Source organism: Typha angustifolia, chromosome 7 (assembly GCF_048772165.1).
Source record: "Typha angustifolia cultivar Huaian chromosome 7, ASM4877216v1, whole genome shotgun sequence".
In the NCBI taxonomy this organism is placed as follows: domain Eukaryota; kingdom Viridiplantae; phylum Streptophyta; class Magnoliopsida; order Poales; family Typhaceae; genus Typha; species Typha angustifolia.
This window is the reverse complement of record NC_133245.1, coordinates 15,231,226-15,242,385: the sequence shown is the minus strand read 5'-3', so window position 1 is coordinate 15,242,385 and position 11,160 is coordinate 15,231,226. Positions and strand designations below refer to the sequence as shown.

At 37.3% G+C, this 11,160-nt stretch overlaps 2 protein-coding genes across 2 annotated transcripts; both read left to right on the top strand.

The window, feature by feature from the left end:
* The first annotated feature begins 295 nt into the window (after positions 1 to 295).
* Positions 296 to 4,610, top strand: LOC140763788 (uncharacterized). Its single transcript, XM_073102138.1, has 7 exons — positions 296 to 593; positions 856 to 1,002; positions 1,204 to 1,302; positions 2,395 to 2,586; positions 2,743 to 2,862; positions 2,932 to 3,003; positions 4,148 to 4,610. Exons 1-7 carry the CDS (start codon positions 321 to 323, stop codon positions 4,370 to 4,372), a joined length of 1,128 nt encoding a protein of 375 aa, XP_072958239.1. The 5' UTR covers positions 296 to 320; the 3' UTR covers positions 4,373 to 4,610.
* A 1,239-nt stretch (positions 4,611 to 5,849) lies between these two features.
* On the top strand, positions 5,850 to 9,713 carry LOC140763999 (uncharacterized). Its single transcript, XM_073102404.1, has 8 exons — positions 5,850 to 6,099; positions 6,549 to 6,693; positions 6,829 to 6,997; positions 7,937 to 8,207; positions 8,300 to 8,565; positions 8,647 to 8,862; positions 9,099 to 9,207; positions 9,349 to 9,713. Exons 1-8 carry the CDS (start codon positions 5,949 to 5,951, stop codon positions 9,408 to 9,410), a joined length of 1,389 nt encoding a protein of 462 aa, XP_072958505.1. The 5' UTR covers positions 5,850 to 5,948; the 3' UTR covers positions 9,411 to 9,713.
* Positions 9,714 to 11,160: the final 1,447 nt, after the last annotated feature.

The window sequence follows — 11,160 nt, the reverse complement described above, 5'->3', positions numbered from 1 at the left end:
ATATTATTACTTTTTTCTTTCGATACCTTTTTTTTTATTTTTTATTTTTCGACCGGGTGCATGGGCCTAATTGTTAGGACTTGTTGAGGGTCGACATTTTTATCTCGCTTTCTTAATTAATGGATATTATGCTTGTAATCTTTGGATCTTAATAATATATCCGTCGGTCTAAAAAGGGGAAAAAAAAAGCTCTATCGGATCCTAGGATGTCAACCCAAATCGGGTCCATTTCCCAGGATCCACGTCCGCTGGACCTGGACAAACCTTGTACTATTTGTCCATCAAAACCCCTTTCACATACTCGTAGTGCGGCTCGACCTATGTTCGCTATTCGGAGCTGGTGGCGAACAACGCTCGCTTTGCAGACCCGAAGCTGCACCTTCTCCATGGCGGCGGCCGCCTCTTCGTCGCCCTCTTCTTCTCCCAAGAGAGCTAGAGTTCCGGCCTTCTCGAATGGCTCCCAAAACCCTAACCCTAGGAGGGTCGGCACCCACAACGGTAGCTTCCACTGCGACGAGGCCCTTGGGTGCTTCATGATTCGCCTCACCGATAAGTTCTCCGGTGCCGAGATCGTCCGAACGAGGGATCCCCAGGTTCTTTAACTTTTCTTGAAAGAACTTATAAAAATTATCTTCTCGTGGGGGGTCTTTCATGCAGTTGGTGTTTGTTCTGGAATCATGTGTTGGAAACGAGTCTATAAATTCTTACGACGTTGGTTCGATGAACTCGGAATAATGCAAGAAAAGTTTTAAATTGGGAAACTTTTGTTAGAGCTTTCTTCCAAGCACTTACGAGGTCTACAAGGTTCGTTATCTTCGAGCTTAATGTTGCTCTTGCTATCATCACTTCCTGCAGATACTGGATACGCTAGATGCAGTGCTTGATGTTGGTGGAGTATACGATCCGAGTCGAGATCGTTATGATCACCACCAGAAAGGCTTTAGCGAGGTCTTTGGCCATGGTTTCAGCACTAAACTTAGCAGTGCCGGACTAGTGTACAAGGTAGCATGATTTTACTTACTGTTCGGCCAAGTTTAGTCTAATCAAAGATAATCAAGTTTAGTCTTTTATCATGTTTACGTATTGCTTTAAAATAACAAAGCTGTTGATATGTCTACGTTCCATTTACGTTCAGTTGATTCTAATTGCATTTTATTATACTTTGAGAGTGGTTATTTACCTTATTATACTCTATTGTTGCAGCATTATGGTAAAGAGATTATTGCTAAGGAGCTTGAGCTTGGTGAGGACCACGAAGATGTGCAGCGGTTGTATCTTGCTATATACAAAAGTTTTATTGAGGTAGTAATTCTGAATGTTGATGGAACCATTACATGTAGGTGTCACAAAAATGAAGGTTTTCTTTCTTTCTTTTGACATTTTTCAAATCCTTAAGTACCAGATGTGTGGCAATAAGGCTTGCCCCTTGTATCCAAGAGGCTTTTGATTAAGTCGTACAAACATCCTCCTCAGAAATAAGAGTAAGGTTGCATATGTCACTCTCTTCAGGGCTAGCATAAGCGGGAGATTTGTGCATGAGGACACTCTCTTCTGATGAATCCTTTGATTATTTATATGTTAGACAGTGGGACAGAGCCCTCCCTGATACTCTAGTCGTGTAGATCCACGCCATGTCCCAATGACCGTCAAAGGCACTATTTTTTTGAATTTGAGCTCCACATGAACTTGAATCCTTGAATCTCAAGGCACCTCATTCATTTGCCTAGCCATTTGTGGCATGCATTGAGCACACTCCTTGCAATTGTCAGCTGACGGTGCTAAATCTAGGTGATGTAGTATATCTGTCCAATTTAATGGCAGCCAATGTTTAATCTGTTTTTACTAATTCATAGATATGGTTATGTGGTGGATGTTATATTTGGTTGTCATGATGTTACAGACCCACTAAATATTCAATCATATTCTTTCCAGTAAATGTCATTTCTTCGGTAGTTGCATTTCCACACTTTATGCCAGTAATATATGTAGTTGAATCCTTTAGGTGTAGTAACTAACTCATTGAAGCTTCATTCACCCAGACTATTATCTGTGGCTGCCTCAGATTGATAGAGTTGCCTTGATTTGAGTTTAACTTTTTGTTTACTTTAGAATTCTTGCCGTAATTGACTAAGTAGTTATAGGTAAATAATTATGAGTAAATCCTTAAAAGAAATGCTGGTGTTTGAAATGGGATTTACTCGTCATTTGCTTCTACCATCAACACAAAGCAGTTGCATTGTCTTATTTCCTTGGTGGTCTGATAATTCATACTGTATATACTAGTCATTTGGTAAAAAGAGATTTTGACCAACTTAGAATGACTTATATGTCAGAATGGACCAACTTAGATTGACTCATGTGCGAGAATAACAGAACAGTTTTATTGTGTAACAGGCACTTGATGCCATTGACAATGGGATCAATCAATATGATACAGATCAGCCTCCAAAGTATGTGAATAACACACATTTATCTTCACGTGTTGGGCGTCTTAACCTGAATTGGATGGATCCAGACCAGTCCTCTGAGAAGGAGAACGCAGCTTTTCACCAGGCAATGGTGCTTGCTGGCAGTGAATTTTTGGAGGTGAAAAATATGTCTGCCAATTTATCTGTATTTTGTATGTTTCCGTGCTAGCATGCACGAAAAGTTGCTTCAGATGTCATGATTTCTGTTGAATATTTATGCGGAAGTGCTTCAGCATGATTTGACTTCATAACTTGTCTCTTCTTCTATTGCCAGAGTGTCCGTTTTCATGTCAAGTCGTGGCTACCTGCACGATCTATTGTTATAGAGTGTTTGTCATTGAGAGGAAGTATTGATCCAAGTGGAGAGATCATGGTTTTGGATAGATTCTGCCCTGTAAGTTCTTTATAGTCATCGTTGTATGTTAATTGCTATTTCGTTATTTACAAATTTCTCTTTTCACAGTGGAAGCTTCATTTGTTTGAGCTTGAAGAGGAATTGAAGATTGATCCTCCAACCAAATATGTTCTATACCAGGTAAGTTTGATATCTCTGTAATCCTGACAAGTATTAATCATGAGTTTAGTAGTTTACTTCATGATGAAACCTTTAGATAATAGGTGGTCCTTTAAGCCTGAAGATATCAGTACAGCAGCAACATACCTTAACTCTCAACTATTATGCTCAATCAAAGTTATGCAGTGTCTTCTTCCTGCTTTTAACTATGCCTATTTTGGTCATTTATCTTCCTTGTGTTACCTTAAACTTGAATGAAGCATTCTGTCGTTGTGCACTGAATTTTGTCTGTTGGATGTTTCACCCATGTATACACAAATATGTGGATATAGATTAGCAATGCTATTCTTCGGGGAAATGAAAGCTCTCTTGTATATTTTGATGCTGCACCATTTCCCTTTGTGGGAAAGGTTAACGATAGAATTCATCTTATTACCTCGTAAAAATGCAAGGATACTCCCAACTGTATTTTCTCCAGTCTGATATGTATCTTGTCGCAAGAAGTAATAAAGTATTTAGATGCTCTGGGGCCTTAAATCATACATTGGTTGAACCAAGCCAGTTCAACAATTAACACCAAGCTGCACTGCCTGTTAAGGTGAAAGAATCAAAGAACCCCTATTCGGCATTCACCTGTTGTATATAAGCTGTTTTTTTTTTAACTATGATATATGGAAGGAACTTTTCAGTTATTAGGTTTAGGACTTGCACTGGACATATTTCCTGGATTCTGGATCTATTTTTCTATAAGGCACAGTGCTTCAGCAACACATCACACAAGAAAGGTAGATTAGCTGACTTGCATCCAATCACCCCTCATGTTACTCTCCATTCTGGGATCTTATAAGGTGCCAGCCACATTAAGAATGTTTCCTATCATCTCATTATCTTTAGATTTGCAATATTTAACCCAGCATTGTTATTTGTAAAGTTAGGCATCAGGTATTGTTGGCCATTCTTTTGCTTGGATGTTGGTATCTCGTACTGAAATAGTATTCTTAATTCAGGTCCAATCTAATTAATGATATGGCTGAATGCCTGAATGAAGATCTAGTTTACATTCCATCATGCAATATATCTTTCACTCATCACTCACCAAGTAATACTTCCAATGCGAAACAACAAAACCATTGCTTATATCTTGCTTTTGGTAATGTAATTGCAGGATGAGAGGAGTAAACATTGGCGAGTACAAGCTGTGGCGGTATCTCCTGACAGTTTCGAGAGCCGAAAGCCTCTCCCAATACCTTGGAGGGGCCTGAGAGACGATGATCTTTCAAGGGAGTCAGGAATTAGCGGCTGCATTTTCGTTCATATGAGTGGATTCATTGGTGGAAATCAAACTTACGACGGGGCCTTGGCAATGGCAAGAGCCGGTCTCAAATTTTGATTCGAGCTAATAAGCAAATTTGAGGATGGAGAATATGAGACTATTTGGGAAGAAGCTTAAATGCAAAAGGAAATGCATTTTCGGACAGCTGGGTAGTCACTTTGACTTGTTTGCTCGCTGTGACGGTATACCATGGCGGACGTCAATCAACGAAGCCTTGTAAGAGATATTATGTCCCAATTTTTAGTACTGAATTCTTATCAATATTAGTTTATATATTCCCAGATTATTAAGCGTCCATTTTGCTTCTCTTGTAATGCACAGCAGATCTACTTCTTGGCCTTTGTAGCCAAAACTTATATTACTTCTTGTTTACTCGTGGATTAAGGTTTATACTAGGTCTATTCTAGTATGAATAAGTATTTAAATTTCTAATACTAGAAGTAGAGTTAATATTTTTATAAACTATTCTAATGTTTAGTTTAATACTAATAGTAATAATCTTTATGATATTATAATATTAGAGGATAGTGAATTTGTGGTGGGAATTAATGATGTTTTATATCAAATGGTAAAAATATATTTGATTGGATGTAAAGTAGTAGTAATAATATTTTTTACTATAAATATAGATTTAAAATATTTTATATATTTATATAAAAATAAATTTGGATTTATAAATATGTGAGAGTGTGGATATATAATCATACAATGTGTGACAGAAAATAGCAATCGTAAGTTAATATGAAATTATCTTTTAAAAAATTATGAAAAAAGAAAAAAAAATAGTATACTAGAATAAACTGAGTTTTATCAAAGAAAGGCTTGTTATTTCCTTGTTGAAAACGGAATAAGAATTTATTATGAATCAGCATGTGGAGTGGAGACGCATCTACATACGCTACAAGGAAAAGTTTTCTTTTTTCTTTCTCGAGTTATCTTTACCTTTCCGTAATCGTAATTAATGTTCCTCCTTAAGTGCATCGCACGTGCAGCATGCTCAATTAATCCATGGAAAGCACATAAGACTTTTGTACTTTGGGGAGCCAACGTAGCCGTCGATCGAACCCTTTAATCTCGGAATCCACGATTGATCAAATCAGACGGCTCACGCGTCGTATAGATACATGCACCCTATTCTCGCGGCACGCACACCGACATTCGCGGTGCGAGATTAAAAATGCCAACTAACTCCAGATCTAACTCATCCTCCACTAGAGTAAAAAATAAGTTTGAAAAGGCTTGCTATTGAGGTGGATATTAGATAACTAATAAGATTTTATCAAACTAACGGAAAGATCTAAATGGATTACCGCCAAACAAAGGAAAAGAATACTAAACATTGTTTGGCGTCAAGGGCTAATCGATGGGCTAGCTATTCATGTTGTGACTCGACATTTCTGCTACATAAATTGCACAAAACTGGTCGTTTAATTCAAATTATAGACAACATTCTGGGCACCGCTTAATCTAATAAAATAAACATTAGTCCACTCGCAGGAAAGATTAGGCCCAAAGGAAGCAGCTCAACTTAAATATCCGGGCATTGAAGCGAACACCCCGAGCCCCCAGGCCTTCTTAAGACGCTCTCGCTCTGCGTTGAGAGAGAGAGAGAGAGATAGGAAAGATTGTGAAAATGGAGGTGTTCTACTACATGGTGTTCGGGGGGCTTGCGATGGTGGTGGCGTTGCTGGAGTTGAGCAAGACGAGCAAGGATCGCATAACCACCTCCTCCGCCTTCAATTCCTTCAAGAACAACTACCTCGTCGTCTACTCCCTTATGATGGGTGCGTCCTGCTATGGAACTACCCAAACCGGCTTTCTTGGTTTGTTAAGTTGTTAGATCTGGTCTAAGAGTCGGGCTGGTTGATGTGGTATCTCGATTTAGGCACAAATGAAGATTCTTTGTTTCCTTTTCTTGTTCTGGTTGAGTGATTGCTTAGGTTTAGGAATGTTTTACGTCTCCGATCTAGTGGCGTGTGTGTTAATTTTGTAATGTGGGCTGATTGATCTTAGATCTGTAGCTGTCCATGCTTGATTTGGGGTTTTGGGTTTTATTTCTAGATGCAATTGTGCTTGGAGATCCGGTTGTGTCGTAATTTTGGGAGAAGATCTCAGCTAGATCAACATGTTGGTGCAATTTTCAAAAATTGAGATCGGATTAAAAGTTGTTTTTCGTTATTTCTTTGTTTCAGCTGTGAATTGGTCTAACTGCAGTTTCTTTTACATGCATCAGCTGGTGATTGGTTGCAAGGTCCATATGTGTACTATCTCTATAGTACGTATGGGTTTGATAAAGGCGATATCGGGCGGCTCTTCATTGCTGGGTTTGGATCTTCCATGCTGTTTGGGACAATTGTCGGTTCTCTGGCTGACAAACAGTGAGAATTTTTCTAATGAATATGCCGCATCTTCCATATTTGGAAATTAGTCTTTTTTTTAAAAAAAAATTCATGCATCTAAGGATGAAGTGAAATCTGTGTATAAGATCTCTGTGATTTTTTATGTGACTGCAGAGGTCGGAAGAGGGCCTGCATTACCTACTGCATATGTTACATTCTTAGCTGTTTCACCAAGCATTCTCCGGAGTATAAGGTATTGATGGTTGGCCGAATCTTGGGAGGAATTGCAACATCGCTACTCTTTTCGGCCTTTGAGTCTTGGCTTGTTGCAGAACATAATAAGGTGATGATATGATCCAACGGTCCTTAATTTCTTTTGTAGTTACTTTCAACTCTTCATGATACATAACATTTTGCTGACAGAAGATGATCTTAGTTGGTGCTTTTCGTGGCACATAATTTGTTATTCTTTCATTCCTGTTCCATCACTCTCGATCTTTATATTTCTATTAAATGCACTTCCTTGTCCTTTTTCCTCCCCACATATATAGCAAAGTGGTTTCTCCTTGAGTCTAGAGCACCTTAAATTGAAGAAATCATTCACTGTAACATACTATTTGGATTGATTTTGCCATGATTTTAAAACTTGTTACTTTTTGTATATATAAATATTTGAACATATTTTAACTTGCGAATTTGCTAGCGTCAGTCTCACCTTTTTTGTGTGGTATTTGATAAATATATGTGTAACACTCAAGTAAAGAAGTAAAATTGGGTACTTTGAGATTTTGCAATTGATAAGAGATGCAAGAAAAAAATGATAGATTGAGTATACTCTGAGGAACGTGGAATAATGAAATAAGTTAATAAAGCAGAAAAGAATTTGATGAAGCCAGACAACTCTATTCATCTTGCATATGAGCTGGCACATCAAGAAGTACATCTAGAAAGTATTATGTCTATCTTTTGCTATTTGATTAAATGTAGTGCCTGCCCTTCTTTTCTCTCAGTTAGGAGGCATCTAGGAGTTCTTCATATGCACATTTGTTAATTCATGTAAACGAGCACTTATATATTATTTACAAGTAGAAATTGAAGAATAGCAAACATCTGTGTGGATGTGGACTTCTAATTGGGATGATATATATATGATGCCATTAGCCCATTATCTTCACTTCATAGTCAGATATGATTCAGGACTAGAAGGAACACTAAAATTGGGGATTGGTAGGTCGGAATCTTTTTATTTGGAGATCTGAGACTTTGTTTTGCTCTTCTGCAGAGAGGTTTTGATGCCCAGTGGCTGTCCTTGACTTTCTCCAAGGCTATATTTCTTGGCAATGGTCTTGTTGCCATCATCTCTGGGTTGTTTGCAAATCTTTTGGCTGATAACTTAGGATTTGGTCCTGTGGCTCCATTTGATGCTGCGGCATGTTTCCTTGCGATAGGCATGGTCATCATTTTCTCATCATGGGGTGAAAACTATGGAGACCCTTCTGATGGCAAGAGCTTGCTGGCTCAGTTCAAGGTTGCTGCTGTAGCCATTGCTTCTGGTAAGTTTTAGTTTAACCCTTATTAGGGTACGAAAAGAAAATCTATCTTGAATTTGAGTTGGCAATTTCATAATTAATTATTTTGAAATCAGATGAGAAAATTGCTCTGCTGGGTGCAATACAGTCACTGTTTGAAGGTTCCATGTACACATTTGTGTTCTTGTGGACTCCTGCATTAAGCCCAAACGATGAAGACATTCCTCATGGCTTTATATTTGCTACATTCATGCTGTCTTCAATGTTGGGAAGCTCTATTGCCTCTCGATTAATGGCTCGTGCAACACTTAAAGTTGAAAGCTATATGCAGCTTGTTTTTGCAATCTCTGCCTTCACTCTCCTTCTCCCTGTTATTACAAATGTAAGATTTCTCTTTCCTGTTGTAATGTTCTCTCTTGTTTATGACATAGTCCATGAGAGTGATTCTGTGTGCGCTGAACAGTTCCTAGTAGCAACGGGTGGAGTAAAAGGTGGCAGCATGCCACTTGGTGGCTGGATTCAACTCTTTGGTTTTTGTACGTTTGAGTCCTGTGTTGGGATATTTTGGCCATCAATTATGAAAATGAGATCCCAGTACATACCAGAGGAGGCCAGGAGCACAATCATGAACTTCTTCCGGATCCCTTTAAACATATTTGTCTGCGTTGTGCTTTACAATGTAAGCAAGCAATACTTTGGTTCACCAAAATCTATAACTGTGATGCATCTTCAGTTAGAGATATATATTGCTCATAAACCAAAGAAATATCCTTGCTTACTTTTCAATGGTTTCTTCTTGTGTGTGCCAGATATTGTTAGTTTAATAATTAAATACTGCTATATTGTTTCATGAAAATGATGGAGCTATGTTGTTAGCTTATTCCTCTAAGACTGGTTCCTGATATATTTTTGAAGGTGAACGCATTCCCTATCACTGTCATGTTTGGCATGTGCTCTATTTTTCTTTTTATGGCGGCAATCTTGCAAAGACGGCTGATGGCGGTTGCCGAGTGCCATAGATCAAGTAAGTTCCATTTAACATCTAGCCTATGCATATTGATACTCGCAGATCATTTTTACTTTGTTCCTTGCTTTGGCAAACGTAATATTCGTCCTCGAAAACTGTAAAAAACTTTTGTTACAATCTCAATGAATTTCCTTGCAGAGTCACAAGATTGGACTGCTTTGAAGGAGAGGAATGGTGAAGAGGAGCCATTGAATGCCTAATTAGTTCTTTAGGAATTGCAGTTCTCGCACCATAGCAAGCAAGAACGAGTAAACAATCCGGCTTGTCAAATCCATGTTGTTCCAATGGAGTGGGAGGAGTTCGATATTGCATTTTCAGCTTCTTAATGTTATTCAGAACCAACTTTCCATGTGAAAGAGGCCCTATAAATTTTTAGATTATTTATTTCTGAGTAGCTTATGCCAATTAGTATACAAGTTTCTCTAGAGATCCAGGCTTTTTTAAGCTGTCTGAGCTATTCATTGTATTTGCTTCTATTTTTCCTCGTTTCTCTTCAGTCTTCACCATTATCTGTCTAGTTGAAGCATTCTGATACGCATGATGCGAACTTTGATATTAATGCAGAATGATTGGTTGCTAACAACAGCACTTGTATGTAGTTCATCTATTGATCATCTTGTTACCAAGGTTGTCACCTGCAACTGCAATAACATGCGTAGTTCATGCATGAAATCAATTTTGGTGCAATCTAACTATTTACATTGTTTTTCGAGCATGTCTTTCCAAAGTCGATAGCGTAGGGAAATGAAGTTAATGTTTGTATTTCCTGAACCAAAAAATTATCTGACCAGGATCAGCATAGCATCATTCTTTTTTTTCACTACCATAGTGACTATTTCTGAATTTTATGAATATACTCTCTCAGTGTAAAGAAGAAAATGAATGTAGATATCCTATTTATATTAGGGACCTTCTCTCTGTCATAGTGATTATGCCTTTCTGGCGCAGGTTTTGGTTGATTTGGTAAAATATTTTTTACGGCAAAACATGGGCAACTTTGGGGCTCAAATGCCCAAGTAATGCTTAAAAGTGTAAATAGGTGTACTAAACTCACTCTCTAAGTTTTTTTATATTCTATCGATAATCTAGCATAAATAATGTGTGGATTCCATTAATTTGGATTCAAAGTTTGTAAAAGAATTAGATCATGATTTGTCTAATAAAAACTTAATTTAAACAGAAAAATATATGAATGAAATTTGATGATTATTCTCTGGTGGTGTTGTCTACACATTGGTTTAAGTTTTTGACCAAGCTAACTCTATTTTAAATTTAATCAAAATATACAATGCATAAACTTAAATATTAAAATGAGTTTATTTTACGGTAGCTTTAATGAAAATATCTAAATTTTAGGTGTTTCACTTATCTAAAATTAATAACGCTGATAATATCAACATTTTCCTAAGTAAAACCTTCTTTTTCTAAAAGAAGGGATTTGATAAGAGATATAAAACACTATTTAAACTATTTCAATAACAAAGGCGATGAGATTAACGTTTTATTTAAAATACGCTGATATTACTTTTAAATAAGTAAACGCTTAATATTTAAGTATTTTTAGTTATCACTACAGTAAAGTAAACCTATTTTTGTATTTAAATTTGAGTGTTATCTATTTTGATAAATAATTTTAAAATTAGATCTAGTTCAGTCAACTACTCTTGGTTTCCATGCGGGAATGCAAATACATGAATTCCCCAAACCATCAATCATGAGCAACTCCTTTTTATCATCGTTTAACCATCGAGATAGAATGCAATAGCACTGTTTTCCGGAGCATAAATGGCATTTGTCTCATTTCTGGTACATAGAGATGAAATAGCTGTGGATGTATGTCTTATTGGCATAAAGAGACACTATAAATCACCATTCGGAGACTCCAAGTTCTACTCCAGGAATTTCTGGCTGTCAGGAGGAATTTGCAGGCCTTGATTGGATGTAAACCAG

What these genes read in the sequence shown, in the direction of transcription:
- LOC140763788 (XM_073102138.1), top strand. Translation starts at nt 321, where the DNA reads ATGTTCGCTATTCGGAGCTGGTGGCGAACAACGCTCGCTTTGCAGACC. An exon ending in TCCGAACGAGGGATCCCCAG is followed by an intron (nt 594 to 855) that starts GTTCTTTAACTT and finishes CACTTCCTGCAG; the next exon opens with ATACTGGATACGCTAGATGC. An exon ending in TTTTGGATAGATTCTGCCCT is followed by an intron (nt 2,863 to 2,931) that starts GTAAGTTCTTTA and finishes CTCTTTTCACAG; the next exon opens with TGGAAGCTTCATTTGTTTGA.
- LOC140763999 (XM_073102404.1), top strand. Translation starts at nt 5,949, where the DNA reads ATGGAGGTGTTCTACTACATGGTGTTCGGGGGGCTTGCGATGGTGGTG. An exon ending in TTCTCCCTGTTATTACAAAT is followed by an intron (nt 8,566 to 8,646) that starts GTAAGATTTCTC and finishes TGCGCTGAACAG; the next exon opens with TTCCTAGTAGCAACGGGTGG. An exon ending in TGCCGAGTGCCATAGATCAA is followed by an intron (nt 9,208 to 9,348) that starts GTAAGTTCCATT and finishes ATTTCCTTGCAG; the next exon opens with AGTCACAAGATTGGACTGCT.